A 15,282-nucleotide genomic window follows, 5' to 3' on the forward strand; every position below is an offset into this window, starting at 1 on the left:
AAAATGGCAAATTTATTACGTCATCGGCTTCTACACGTCTCTTTCAGTTTATGCTAATTCAGCTGTGTAGGTTTGTGTTAGCGTGTTTTGCTCAATAATTTTCTTCAGTCCACTCACAGCAACCAACAGGTGGCCCACCTGGACGTTATTTTGTAATTGGTGCTTCGACTGTGATTAAATTGAACACGTGACAGATTTTTGAGGTGTTGCTTCCAGGGGGTTTTCTGAGCTTCTGGATCGATTTGATGCACCTTAAAGTTCTCCTGTTCTCCGACCCAGGCGTGGTGGAATACCTGAGCAACGGAGGTGTGGCCGAGAACCACAAGGACTTCAAGGAGCTCCGCTACAACGAATGTCTGACCAACTTCAGCTGCAACGGCAAGAACGGCAACTCAGACGGGAGCATCACACACAGCTTCCAGCTGAAGAGCGCCTACGACAGCAATCTGATGCCTTACACCAACTACACATACGACTTCAAGGTAAGAAGAAAGGTTTCATATCGTCGACTCTGGCTGCATGTTAGACTATTAGACGTGTCCTCACTCTGGCCATAAGCTGCCATTGTTGTCCATTCATTTCTTAAAGAACACGTTCTTACAGTTTGCACAGTTTAACCGAAATACAAAACTCAAACAGGTTTCAAAAGCCTGCGAGTGGATTTTCTAGTTTGAACAACAGTGAATAGAATCAATAAACGTTGGGCACATTTCAGAAAATACAATAAAATGAGTGAAACAGTGGGTTAGCGGAGAGTCTCATATCACAGATTTAAACACAATTAAATGCAATAAATCGCCCTGACTTACCCTGATTTATTGTTTTTAATTGTACAAGAGTAGCAAATAATAATAAAAATATTATAAACTTTATTTATAGAGCCCTTTTCAAAACACGTTACAAAGTGCATTCCAACAAAATAAATTAAAAATTGAAATAAAATAAGCACACAGAAAACTAGAAAGCACACAAAACAGAACAAGAAGCTGTAAAACACAACTTAAAACTTAAATAAAGTCAAGAAAAGCTCTCTGATAGAAATGTGTTTTAAGGAGTGACTTAAAAGAGAGCACCGAATCCGTAATGTTTCAGTAAAATTAGATTTTCACATTAATCTCAGTTTTTTAGGCATCTTTTGCACATTTTTCGCTGCACTATAAAGTCCTGGACCTCAAGGAGAGAGAACTCAGAAACAGACTTTGTAACGTATGACACACTTACAATGACTTCACTCATCGAAAATTAAAAATGTTTTCAATATATACAACATTTTTCCAAGTGCACAGATGTTGGCAATAATGGGGGGAAAATGGCAGCTCTTCCTGCTGAGGATGTTTATCTATTTCCTGTTTTGAAGCCTCTAAAAACTCTCCCTATTCTGCTCCTCAGCTGTAGAAAGATGTTTCACCATGCGGAGTGTATCGTCAACAACTCCAGATGGACAATGACCCTAAACATAGCACCAGATTAGTTACAAAGAGGCTTCAGGACAACAAAGTCAGTGTGGTGGAGTGGCCATCACAAAGCCCTGATCTCAATCCTGGAGAACATTAGTGGAGCAAGGAGACCAACAAACCTGACCCAGTTCCACCAGTTCTGTCAGGAGGAATGGGCCAGAACTCATCAGACTGTTGTGCGAAGCTTGTGGAAGGAAACCCAGAACGTTTGACCCAAGTCATAGAGTTTAAAGGCAACGCTATGTTGGAGAAACTGTCTTTTCTCTGCGTGTTCGTTTTTAAAGATGAGACAAGATTCAGCTCGGTCTCAATTAATCATTTTAATCACACGCTGAATATTGCATTGCAGAGCTCCGGGTCAAACTCTCCCTGGCATCAGACAGAGTAAGACTAACTTACCCTCCCAGCTTGTATCTTTTATACATCCATATTACCCCTATAATTATCACAGTTGTTTTTTCCTCTTCGTGTGTTGCTTATCTATCGAAACCAGCAGTCCGTGTTCACTCCTTTCTCCCCACGATCATCCCTTGATGTCCTCATCTGACGATTACTCATATGTTGATTCATCTAAGGCAGTTACTTCTTTTACTGGTTTGCTGAATATAATACTTTAATGGCCTCAGAAATACATTGATTATAGAAAAATAATATCCATTGCTTTATTAAGAATACAGTAATACTCAAGAGATAAAATAATACTCAACAGCTACCAGATACTGAGGAGATGGATGGAAACTTCTGACTTTGAAGAAAGTCATAAAAAAATTCTCTCTCTCATTATTCTGGTGTTCAGCAAATAGAAATAATGTTGGTGATCCTAACTGACCTAAAACAGGAAAACTTTAGTCTGATTTAATGTCAACCAGTGAGAAAAGAAGAGGTTGTGTGTCTTTTTATACAGTGGATGTAAACGTCTGGTTTCAGCTGTAGACACAGTCGTCCTCAGTGTGTTCATCTCCTTCCATTAAAGAAAAGGCAAAATTCACAACAGCAGCTCAAAGAACTAGAAACTGAAAAAAGTCATAATAAATAAAAATGTGCTAAATTATAATTTAGTGAAATAAGACATTGCTTCTGAATTGTTGTTGAAAAGAATAATAAAATAAAATAATAATAATAAAAAACTGTCCTGGACTAATGAGAGCACTTTGCTGATGAGCAGTGAAACCAGAACACCTGTCAACAGGTACAGAAACACCTGATGGCAGTGATTGGCTCAAAGGGTTGTTCAACTAAATATTAGTTTATTTATGTAGTTATTGTGATATAATTATGATATTATGATGCTAATTATGATGTTTAGTTTATTTGTTGATAACTGATAAGCTCAGGCAGTACTTTGCTGCTGATGTTGCTTTAGTTAGCAGTCACAGTTCTGTTTCCACCATCCGTGTTTACTTCCATAAACACTGAGCACGCTCGCTGCGTGTGACGTCGTCGTGTCCTGTTCTGCGCATGTGGGACACTTTTGGGTCGTATGAAGTTCACACAGCAGATCACATACAAGTCGCATTTAACTGGAAATGTGGACGAACTCACAAAAAATCTGATTTAACAAAAAAATCCTCATTGAGCATCAAGTCCTGCAGTGTGAACGTAGCCAATCTGTGGGATTGTTCAGTCAGATAATACGCCGTCATCCTGATTAGTGACATAAAATCTCACGTCGGAGTCAGAATCCAAGGCTGTCGGCATGTTGAGGCTGTTTTTAATGGGTTCTGTTCGCTGTCCGATGGCAAGGTTTTGGACTGTTTAGGGTCAGATTATCGAGTCACCACTTTACTTGTAAAGACTGTGGAATCATCTAGTCTTTCATTTCCAGTGACTCCTAGAACTCTGAATTTTCTCTGATGGAATCACTGGAACACAAAACCCAACCCTGTGTTGTTTTCCAGGGTGTGATCGACTACATCTTCTTCTCCAAGACCCACATGAGCGTCCTGGGCCTGCTGGGCCCGCTGGACAGCCAGTGGCTGGTGGACAACAACATCACCGGCTGCCCCCACCCCCACATCCCCTCGGACCACTTCTCCCTGCTGGCCCAGCTGGAGCTGCATCCTCCCCTCCCTCACCCGCTCAACCCCCTCAACGGGCTGCACCTGCCGGTCCACAGGTAGTGCAGCCGGAGAGCCCCGCCCCCCCCACACCTTTTAAACACTGTCGACCCTCCGCCCGCCCGCCTCCAGCTTTATACAGGACCCTGTACAGTTCACCCATCATGGTAAAGCTCATCCGACCCCTTCTAACCAAAAGGAGTGAAGTATTTGCCCCGTTTGTTGTGTTTTTTTTGCACACTGTATATTTCTGTTGACTTTATTTTTCTCTCTCCCCTTTGAAAAGGCTTGAAACCAAATGTGGGGATGAATATCAGTCCTCCTTTTTCTTGCACCTACAACAAACCAACACCTGTTCTAGCGTAGATCGACCGCACCAACGTCATTTGGGTGATTTATTTTTATCTTATTACGACTACAGACGCAACATAATGCTGCACCGTATAACTCTATGTTGTGTTCCAGTCGCTGCCCAACAGCCTGACTGACAGGAGTTTTAAACATACCGGGAGTAACACTACAAACACATGAATGTCACACGGGGGGGGAGGGAAGCCAAACAAACTACCGGTGAGAACTGCAGGTTTTTAAAACAGGTTTAAAAAGTACAATCTGGGTGTTTTTAAAGTAATTTATTCCACACGGGGCGGCAGGACATGAGCTGATCACAGCTGGGCTCTCATGAATACGACACTGACGGTAGACAAGAACCGTTCTGGGGGAGAACACCGGGTGGCGTCTGGTGGTTCTGCTCCTTCTCCGGGTCGTACTTCCACCGTTCGATCTCCAAAACCTGAATGAATTCTTTAGCTACAGGTTTAGCGCCTCTCGTTTGTAACTGCTAACAGGCAGAGGTGTCGTTTTCACCTGATCGGAACGATGCAAGTTCTCTGAAGTCATGAAACAATCAGTCCAACATTAGCAACCGGATCAGCCCCTGTGAGTGAAGACGACAGCAGCCGTGTTTCCATCACGTACCTCCGTATGCTGCTTAAAAAAGCACTTTTCTTTGCTGGTTTTAGATCATTTTAGAAGCTGCACTTGGCCTTTTAGTTTGGATTCTTCGCGCTCTTTCTGCTCTGGTTTTATGGGCAGAAATGTGCACGGCTAGAAACTGAATTTGAATCATTTATATGTGAATTTGAATTGATAAAGTTGAACAAATAAGTTTGTCAAAACCTCATTTGAATCACAGAATTTCACATTTTCTCAACTTGAATAACAAAAACAATGTTTGAATCACATTGGTGGATATTTTTCAGATAGAAACTGAATTCCAGCTCTGCATTCAGTCTTCACAGTTGAAACTGGGTTCTTCAGACTTTTCAGGGTTCGTCGCTGAGGAAGAGCAGCGCTTGTGGATCAAATACAACTGGATTCAATTTCAAATATATCAACTTCAGCATCAAGTTTATTGGAGTGCAGTTTCAATCTAATAAATACACATTCAAATATTGAAATTCTCAATTTTTCGTACAATTATTCAAGTTGTGAAATTCAGAATGCGTGATTCAGTTTCAGGTTGATAAATTCAACTTCAAATCACTCAAATTTGAATCTCGTGATTTGAACTTGAATTTGTCAGCTTGAATAATTTCACTAAAAACTTGAAGTTGAATTTGCTTTTTTTTTTTGTACAATTTTTCGAGTTGAGAAATTGAAACTACGAGACTCAGATTCAAATTTTTAGTAAAATCATTCAAGTGTAGAAATCTGATTTCACATCACTAGAATCTGAAACTCATGATTTGAAATTTAACTTGAATGAACCTGAGTAATTGTGAGATTCAGATTCAGATATTATTACAATCATACAAGGTCTAGCGTTTCAAATTCAAATGACGAGATTCAAAACTCAAATATTTAGTGTAATTATTCAACTTGAGCAATTCAGATATAAATGATTCAAATTCAGTTTCTCGTGCCGTCTATTTCTTTAACAATTTTCATTTAGATTTTTATGCGTTTCATTAGATGAACTTAATGGAAATTCAATAAACCTTCCCCAGTTTATTTATTTTCAAGAGTTTACGCTTCATCGATCAAGTTCTGATCAAGAAAAATCACCATCTGCCTGATTTAAAACAACTTTTTCTCTCCTAGACGCCCAGATTTTAGTTTCTTTGAGATTATTTTTAGCACTTAACCAACTTTTTTTTAATCCTGCTTCTTCTACCCTGTTAATTACCTCCACGTAGCCTGCAGCGCCCCCTTCTGGCGGCACAACAAAACAATTATTTTTATTGAATTTTGTGCGACCTTTTATAAAAGTTTGTTTCCTTTCTATGGAAGCACGGCTACTGACTGACTGACGCTTCAGCTTTTAAGAGATTTTCGCTTCCCGTCACCCGACCGGCCAAAGAATCTCCCCACGACGAGCTCCGTCGGTACAAAGATGATATTTATTTATTGGTGCCAGAGAAAGTAGTTAACTTCCTGCGGAGGGGAGTCAGTTAGTGACTCCCGACCAGGAGCTGAATGTATTTAAAAAAGGCCTCGCTCTGAAATTGGTAGTGGGAGCCCGTTGACGCCAGATTCCTGTGGACTCTAAACGTTGTGTGTCTGTGTCAGAAGATTAGGACTAATAGCCCTTTATGTACGTTAGCACTCAGGGCTACACTATGCATCCAGCAGTACCTCTCACACTAAAGCAAAACCAAACAGGAAGCTACTGTTCTGAAAAATAAAAGCACAGGAAACGTATGTACGGACACGTGTCGTCGTCGTTGTTGTACACCTCCCATGTCTTTGTGCATTTTTGATAAAACTACTGATGCACTTTTGCTCCGTTAATCCACAAAAAAAAAAAAAACGGGGGGGTGATGATTGATGAATTTGGTTCAAAATAATTTATGCAGTTTTTTGTTTTTTGTTTGTTTTTGTAAGAGACGATCAATAAACGACGATCAATAAGGCAGGGCTGGGCGTCCATCCACACCACGCTGTACTTGACTCGTCAGTGCCAATATTTTAATGTTTTTTGTTTTGTTTTTTAAAAATCGAAAAGAAATTGAGACAATAAAGTTTTTTTTCTTTCTAGAAAACCCTCTTTGTCCTTCAAATATTAAATATCGTCGACACCAGCGGCTCCAAACCTGAGAACGGGACACTAAAGACTGACGAATACCTCTTTTTTTTTTCAGGACTTATTAGTATTTAAAGACAGCTTCTATATATTTGCAGTAAAAATAAGAGTATTGTTGTCAAACTTTAGAATACTCCAGCACAAACCTTTACTTAAATGCCTTTTTAAATGTTTTTTAATTTACGTTTAATTAAAATTTGCAACATGAATCCTTCGGTGCTGATTGGCTGCTCTTCATAACCAATCAGACGACGCTTTTGAAGTATTTTTAAATTCATTTATTTTGTCAGGAGTTGGTTAAAAACTAAATAATCATACAAATGATTGGGGGAAAAACACATTTTTGGATCTGAGGCTGAAAATCTGTCATAAGCAAGAAAAATCTAATTTATTTCATTTCTCAATTTTTTATTTTTTATTTTTTTAATAGTTATGTTATAGTTATAGTTACACATGATCACAATTCAGCCACACAAACTGTGACAAGAATGAGTTGCATACTTGACAGAAATCTGCATTTTTGTGTCATTTTTTTGCCATTTGTAGTCAAAAAATGTCTATTTTTCTTCAGTAAATGAAATTACAATCAACAAAACTGCTTTTTGACTCTTTAAACTCTTAAGTTTTTATTATTTCGGTGCAAGAATATAGTTCTTGTCTATTTTGCTCGAGTAAATCAAACTCCAATGAACAAAAATCCTTCTTTTTTTTTTCTTTAAATTCTCAGTTTTCATCATTTTGGCTCCACTGATATTTTGTTTGCAGGAAAAAACCCGGTAGAATCTGCAGTAAACAATCAGGAGAGGTTCCACTGGTGTCGAGGACGTCAGCTGGTTTAAGTTTAACTGAATAAAAACATGTAACGTATAAATATGATGTATTTTTATTGAACAGTCACAACTGATGAAGGTTTGACAAAAACCAAAAAATACTGGTAGAAGTAAAGAAAAAAAAAGATTCTCCAAATATAACTACGATAAAACTTTATTTTAAAATTTCAGTTGCTCAGATGTTGTTGTTCAAACAGCTTCAATTGTAAAATGTGAAACAAACATTTTGAAAGCAGATCAGATATCAGCACGTTTTAAAAACCCTTTATCTCGGAAAATAGGGAAAATTTCACAGACACCAAAAACATTATTTTAAATTATATCCAAAGTTTATTTTTAGTTATTCAAGTTGATAAATAACTGAACTAAAAACTTGAATTTGAATTTTTGTACAATTATTCAAGTTGAGAAATTTAAATCTGAATTTCAAGATTCAAATTCAAGTTTGTGGTAAAATTATTCAAGTTGAGAGATTCAATTTCACATCGCAAAATTCTTTTAAAAATCCATATGGTTATTCAAGTTGAAAAATTCCAAATCAAACCGCAACATTCAAATGATTAATACAATCGTACAAGTTTATCATTTAAAATTATTCCACAGTTGGAGCTAAAACTTCAAATATTTTTGCAAATATTCACATTTTCTGCTGTTAAAATCCCAAATTAAGAGACTGTTGAGCAGAAATTGTTCTGAAAAGTTGGATTTCAATCAAACTGTGATGATAGAATTCATTTAGAAAGATCTTTGTTTTGTGGTTGGACGCCCAGCCCTGGTTTCTATTGAACCCCGACTGTTTGAAATTAGCATGAAAAGAACAAAGCCATAGTTTTGGGATCCTGTAACCTCAGCTTTAAAACAGAGTCTTTGAGCGTTTTGAGGCTTATACTTCACTCCTGAACCAACGTCACAGGGTTTCGTACGACGTCTGTACATAAAACATCGACGGGGGTCTTTACACCTGCGAGGAGGAATGTACCATTCTCCTGATTAAAAACAAAAGAAAAGGTGTTTTATTTTTTAAACTTTCCTTTGCCCGGTGTGAATAACGCCACCTTGACTTTTTTTTTTTCTCCCCGACGACGACGACGACGGGCATTTTCTTTCCATCATGCAAAAGTCTTTCAATTTGTACAATTCAGTATTAACGAGTTTTTGAGGAAGAAAAAAAAAAAGAGGTTTCAAAGCTGCTTTGTGGCTTTTTTTCTTTTCTCTCTCAAAGCTCTGAGATGGTTTTTTGCAGATTAGCTTCCATCGTCACCTGTAAGCGACTAAATTGTTTGATTTCCGTCTCCGTCGAGCGCACCTCATATACTTTTTCTACAAACAACGTGCCTAGTTTGTACAATTTCTCCAACAGCAGCACTGCCCATGAGACCAAGACGCTCAGAGATTAACCCAGCGCCATCATCCAGCCATCCCTCATCCATCCCTCATCCATCCATCATCCATCCATCATCCATCCATCCACCTCTTCCATCCTGTCATCCCTCCACCTCTTGGGGATGAGATTGTGAGGAATTCAAACTGAGGAATCGTTGCTCAACTCAGACTGGTTTCTGGTTTTTTTTCTCCTCCTCGGTTTCTTTGACTAGTTTCTAAATGCACACTCGATCACATGCGATTTCTGAATGTAAAAAAAAGAAAAATCCTGTTGTTCGATATCAGATTTTATCCATTTTTTGTTCTTCCGCTGTTGATTCAGACTGGTTAACATGTGGTGGCTACTTTAGATCCGATACCAAGCTTCTTTTTTTTTTTCTTTTTTTTTTGCATTTTTGGCCAAAGGATTTGTTGTCGTTAATGTGTTTTAACAAAATTGGCCAGAACGCTGCATCCAAACCTAAAAGATGCTGCATGAATGTTGTCTTCCCAGTGTATTAACCTGTACAAGTTTTAAAACTGCAAAAAAAAAAAAAAAAACTATTCTGGTGAAAATGAGGATTATGCACAATCTGAGTTGAGGTGATGCAACCGCAGTTTAATGCACTGGTTCATTTGCTGGAGTTTTGAAAAAAAAAACAGGATACAAACGGGGAAAAGTTTCGAGTCTTTCCCTGCAAATTTAAAGACGAAGGAATGCAAAGGCTGTTATTTCTGCAGTTTGTTTCCTCGAGAAGATTTGTTCAATCGAGTAAATCCGGGATCTTTAGCCACCAGCAGTCACTGATAAAAAAAAAAATATAAGGTGCTACGTTTATTTCACGGGAGGATTTCAAAGAGCCGCACTTTGTTTTTGAAAAGAAAAAAAAGAAAGAGGTTTCTGATGTGCAGTTTTTCGCCACATTCGGTTTTCCGTCCGTTTGTTTGGAGGGAAACGCCGCGCAGCTGTGTGGCCAAGAGCTGCAGACCAGGCAGGTTGTTTTTTGTATCGAGGAAGCCAAAGTGTGCATCGTGTTTTCTGACGATTAAATGTCAAAAAGAAAAAGGTGCGAAATGTGCAGCGACGCAGAGTGAAAGTTTGTCTAACGTAGGTGGCGGTGCTGTGTTCCTTGTGTTCGTCTGACTGAAAAGAAGCCGAAATACAGATTTGTGCTTCGTAGAGGTCCCGCTTAGGAATCTCCCCGCCAACTCACGAATGAATCACCGGAAGAAAACATTGAAATCAGCAAAGGATGATTTGTTTTTTTTGTTTTTTTATAACAAAAATCATCGCAGCTTTCCAAAAAAAAAAAAAAAAAGCAGAACAGCATATTGATATTGTGCATATCGAAATAAACTGGAATAGCAGAGCGCAGTTCTCCACCAAAGTCAATGAATTTTCTCGCCGTTTTTAAATAAAATCACCTGGATGTGCTGCAAAATGTTTCATAGGTTCTACCTCCAATCATGTTCCACATCTCCACCAGGTTTCAGGATATTCGGCACTAAATTGCACCCGATCAAGCAGGGAACGTTTCCACAACATCAGCTAACGTTACCCTCTAATAACGTTATAAAGAAAGCATTTATATTGTAATGTTCAAAGAACGTTTTTAGGGATATTTCTCATTTTAAATAATGTTCCTGTGAGGTTACATGTTTAAATTGGACCATGTTTTAAGGTTGTGCGATAAATTAAAAACGTTCTCAAACCAACAGTCAAAACATTTTCTTAAGACGTTCAAAGCCCCCGAAGAAACAAAGGTTAGGTTTCCTTGGAAAAACATCCCGGAAAGCCAAAAAATAAAAAAAAGGAAAAAAATTCCAACGGTCCGAAAAAGGTCCGGGGAAGGTGGTGAAAAAAAAAAAGCCAAAACTTCAATTTTTTTCCCCTCCTATAACAGAATGATGAGATACTGTCAGACCAGTCTCCAGTGATAACAGCTCTCTGGAGATTGGTCCGACTATACGAGGAAAAGTAAACGTTCAGCTGCAACCAGGTGTTCTGCAGTGAATTCAACCAGCTTTTCCTCACTTTGGTCTTCAAAACAGTCCAAAAGATTACTTTTTCTTAGTCTCGCTGGGTGCAAATGTTCCACCGAAACGATTACCTCATCACTGTTTTGTTGGGCCACCATCACTGCATCCTGGGCTTAGCTCCACTCAAAACAACTGTGATTGGTTTAAAGAAATACAAACAAGTCAGAGCGTTTTTTTGTACCTGATATAGCAAAATGATGAGATGCAGTCAGACCATTCTCCAGCGATAACAACACTCTGGAGATGGGTCTGACTATACAAGGAAAGGTAAATGTTCAACCTCAACCCAGATGTTCTGCAGTGAATTCAACCAGCTTTTCCTCACTTTGCTCTTCAAAACAGTCCAAAAAATTACTTTTTCTTAGTCTCGCTGCGTGCAAATGTTCCACCAAAACAATTACCTCATCACTGTTTTGTTGGGGCACCATCCCTGAATCCTGGGCTTAGCACTGCGCAAGATGATTGTTTTAAAGAAATGAACAACAAGCCAGAGCATTTTTTTTGCCGCCCAGCATCTATAAATAAGGTACAGTCCATTCTGCGGGGACTGGTTGGAAAGTAAAAGTAATTTTTTTTGGACTGTTTAGCTGCAACCCAGGTGTTGTGTAGAGATTTCAACCAACTTTATTACAAACTTTCTCATACAAGTCCCCAATTTTAAGCAGTAAAGCATCACCAAAGCACTTTTTTAGGGAGAATTGATCAAATTAGATAAATTGTCATCCAAAAAAGTTGACTTTGGTTATTTACTTGAGGTTTTTTTTGTTTGTTTGTTTTTTTTAATCTAAAAAGGTGATTTAGGTTAAGAACTTAGGAGCCTGGAGGCCTTGTAAAGCTACTTGTTTGGCTTATTCTTTGCACAAAAAAGCAGTGATGTGGAAAAACAACATTTCCACGAGGACTTCTACAAAAAGCCGAATCTGTATTTCGTACGTGAGCAGTTGCGCCTCAGTTGAAACCAAACATGCTCAGCAGCACTTGTCTCATCTGTCCACACTCGGCCCGACTCTCCCCAAACCCCTGTAGGCAATAAAATGTCATTTTTTGAAGAGTCTTGTTGTCTGTCATTTATTTCTTTATTTAGAAAAAAACATACAGATGCATGTTAGACATTACAGCACCTTCAAAAATGTCATCAACATGCTGAATAAATTCTATTAAGTCTTTACCAAAAATACATCTTTTTACTTACACAACACATTCATTTAATTTTTAACATTCAAACTGTTTAATTTCAGAGTTCCTAACAACAAATATTAGCTAATTTCAGTAGTTCAGGCTTAAAATGCTGCACCAAGACCAAGTTTGTACACCGTTATTATCATTTAAAACATTACAACAGTTGGTTAAATGAAGAAACTAAACTAAAAGATGTCAAATCGCACCAAAAACAAAAGCATTTGTAGGACTTCAGAGTGGCTCAGCTTCCTTCTGTTAATTCACAGCTTCGATCAACTCGACCAGAACTAAAACAAAAAAATCAGAAGTCGGTTGCGGAGGAAGTCGGTGGTGAAGCGGTGGAGTTGAAAGTCGCGTTTTTCCTGCAATAGAAGGAACAAAAATGATTTTAAAAAAGAAGCCGAGTGGATAATAAAGCAGAATCAGCAGCTCGGTGTTGCGTGGTGATCAGGGATGACGCGACAGTGATGACAACATACAGAACAATGGGGTTTTTATTACCATTATCGTAATAAGCGACGGTGAACACAGGACTTAGCCCCGTTCTTGGCGCAGCCCGTCCTTCAGACACAACAACACAACCAGTAAATACACAACTTTGGGAACAAAATGATCAGAAATGTAGAAGGAAGTCAGTAGAAGTGTGATTTCTTCATTTGATTTTGGTGCCTCTAAATCCCAAAAACGTCCCGAAAGCTCACCGTTGATGTTTCAGACTTCTAATAAAGTGTCAGTCTGGAGGAGTTTAGCTCAAATATGTCTGTTCAGGAGGTTTTAGTTGCTAAACGAGGGTATAAAGTATTAAATTAGGTTGCTGTTGATGCAAACATTTAACTGGCAAAACAAATTCTATTCTGAAGGATTTGCAGTGAGTTAAAAACGCATCTACAAACCAGGACAGACGTCATTTTGTCTATTTTTTGCCTAAAACAACAACAGTGTAAAAATCTGATCATAGTTTAGGTTCTATGTCACGTTGCCGCCTTAATCTACATTAACTGTCTGGTTTTGTCAAGTTGTGTTACATTTTTTTTTACCAGCTTGTGTCTCCTCTTTGTCATCTTAGTGGGTTTTCTCGCATCTTGTCGTGCGGGGTTCTGTGTCTTGTTTGTATAGTTTTGTGTCCGTTTGTTGAATATGTCTTGTTTGTGTTGTGTTTGCGTTCTTTTCCGTCTTGTTTTTGTCAGTTTGTGGTATTTTTTTGGTCTAATTTTGTTATTGTATGTCTCATTTCTGTTGTTTTGTGTTTTGTTTGTATTGTTTTGTGTCCATTTTAGCCAATTATGTCTTATTTGTGTTGTTTTGTGTCTCATTTGTTGTCTTGTTTGTCAGTTAGCGTTATTTTCTGTCTTTCGTCATTTTATGTCTCGTTTTTCGTTATTTTCCGCCTCATTCTTTGTTGTTTTGTGTTTTGTTTGGATTGTTGTGCGTCTCGCTTGTTGTTTTAACTCTCATTTTGTCATTTGTATGTCGTTTGCATTGTTTTGTTCCATCTCATTGTGTTGTTTTGTGTCCAGCTTGTGTCGTTTTCTATCTCGTTGTAAGTTTTGTTTTCGTTTGTGTCATTACGTGGTTTTGGATTGTTTTGTTTTGTGTCCTAATTTGTAATTTTCTTCTGTTTCTCTTGTTGTGTGTCTGATTTTTTTGTTTATTTTTTCCTCTTTGTTTCCTTCTGTGTTGTGTTTTCTCACATTTTAACCGTCTTTCAGAGGAACACAACTCAGGATCTGGCTGCAGCTCTACAGGATGCTGCAGGACTGAACTCTTGCAGACTTTAACAGACTTCAGGCTCCAGAACGTCGACTAGAAAGCTGGAATTTGGAGCAACAACTGAGCGCAGACGTGGAAACGTAAAGACGCGAGTCCCCGACCACCAACAAACACACAAAGAGGTTTAGGACCATTAAAACCTCTGAGAGCAGCAGCACAGGTTCACGTGTACACGCTCCGTGTCTTAAACCAGAAGTCCATATCTGGATTCAACTGCAGATAGAAGTAAAATCAAATGTGGGCTTCTTACTTTTGCAGAGCGTTCAGGAGTTCTGGGAACCATTTGGCGTCCGGGTCGACACAAACCGTGGAGCCGCTCTTCTTCAGGATTCTGAGGAGAAACCAGTTTTTATTGGATGACGTTTAGATAAATTATTACAATGATTAAAAACAAACCAGTTTTGAGCTGCTGCAGCCGTTAAATGTAGAAAAACTTCACATTTATTGATGTAACAGAGGCTTTAAATGTGATATTTATTTATTTCACTACTTCTTTGCAGTAATTTGTGCCACTAGAAACTGAGTTTAGATGATTTATATGACTGAGAATAGCTCGATTTAAATAGTAAATAGTAAATAGTGCTAAAAATAATCAGATTAGTCTGTCAGAATTTAAATTTATCATCTACTTAAACTGAATTCCAATAAACTTGAAACTGAATGTGATATTTTGAGACTGAATTCAGACGTCTGTTCCACAACAACCATGTTTCATTTGTAAAAACTGAACGTTCAGAGTTCAAATGATCAAACTCATTCTCACATCACCTGAATTCAGTCTCATAATGATCCTTCTGAAAGTGCACTGGGACAAAGTCAAACTACATTTAGTCGTTCAAATGAAGTTATAGGATTAAAACTGACGAGTTTCATTTGGTCATTTAAAAAGAAATGGTTCAAATTCAGTTTCTAGCGACACTTTTCTGATTCGTTTTCATTTTAAAGAAACTGAAACTGGAGGAGAATTGAAAAAGTTGCGTAAAACAGACACGTAGCTTCAGTTACTGGTACTCGAGTAAATCTACTCTCCTGCATCAGGACTTACAGGATCTCGGTGCGGCGGCAGTGACCTGAAGCCGGAGTCACCTCGATCTTCTTCACCACTCGAGCAGGGACACGATGGGAAACCGTCCGGAGGCAGCGGCAGCGATGAAGAGCAACGGCTGGAAAACAGGAAACAGGAACAGACTGATTTAAAGGTTTTTATCTGCAACACTGAAAACACAAACCAACATGTGAAGTGGAGCTTCAGTCCTGCTCCTTCCTGCTTGTTGTGCAGCTTTTAGCAGAAAACCAGAAACTAGCTCAATTAAGATCCAGAAAAAAGCAACTCAGAGAACGCTGAGGGTTTATAAATTAACTTTGACTCAACAGAACGTTTATGTCCACCAACACAACTGAAGATTTAACAGCTTTGTTCTTTGTTAACATACTTTTAGCTGCAGTTCTAGTCAAAATAGTGTAATTTATGTGTTTTATAAAAGGAATAATGTAGAGTAGGT

General features: G+C 38.4%; 2 protein-coding genes across 3 annotated transcripts in view; one reads left to right on the forward strand and one right to left on the reverse strand.

Annotated features, from left to right (window-relative positions):
• cnot6l (CCR4-NOT transcription complex, subunit 6-like) overlaps positions 1 to 8,440 on the forward strand; it is a 29,778-nt gene extending 21,338 nt beyond the window's left edge. For both annotated transcript variants that reach the window (XM_008296528.1, XM_008296529.1), the window contains exons 11-12: positions 280 to 482; positions 3,356 to 8,440. In XM_008296528.1, coding sequence (XP_008294750.1) covers positions 280 to 482; positions 3,356 to 3,577 — 425 coding nt within the window. In that variant the 3' untranslated portion in view covers positions 3,578 to 8,440. The remainder of the gene's footprint in view (positions 1 to 279; positions 483 to 3,355) is intronic.
• Positions 8,441 to 11,612: 3,172 nt separating this feature from the next.
• On the reverse strand, positions 11,613 to 14,968 carry LOC103368233 (C-X-C motif chemokine 13-like; the record flags this gene model as incomplete). The annotated part of the gene is made up of 3 exons (XM_008296534.1): positions 11,613 to 12,372; positions 14,031 to 14,111; positions 14,826 to 14,968. Coding segments are annotated over 3 exons (285 nt in total), but the record flags the coding sequence as incomplete, so codon positions are not given.
• Between the last annotated feature and the right edge of the window lie 314 nt (positions 14,969 to 15,282).

This window comes from Stegastes partitus, unplaced genomic scaffold (assembly GCF_000690725.1).
Source record: "Stegastes partitus isolate 25-593 unplaced genomic scaffold, Stegastes_partitus-1.0.2 Scaffold1133, whole genome shotgun sequence".
Classification (NCBI taxonomy): Eukaryota; Metazoa; Chordata; class Actinopteri; family Pomacentridae; genus Stegastes; species Stegastes partitus.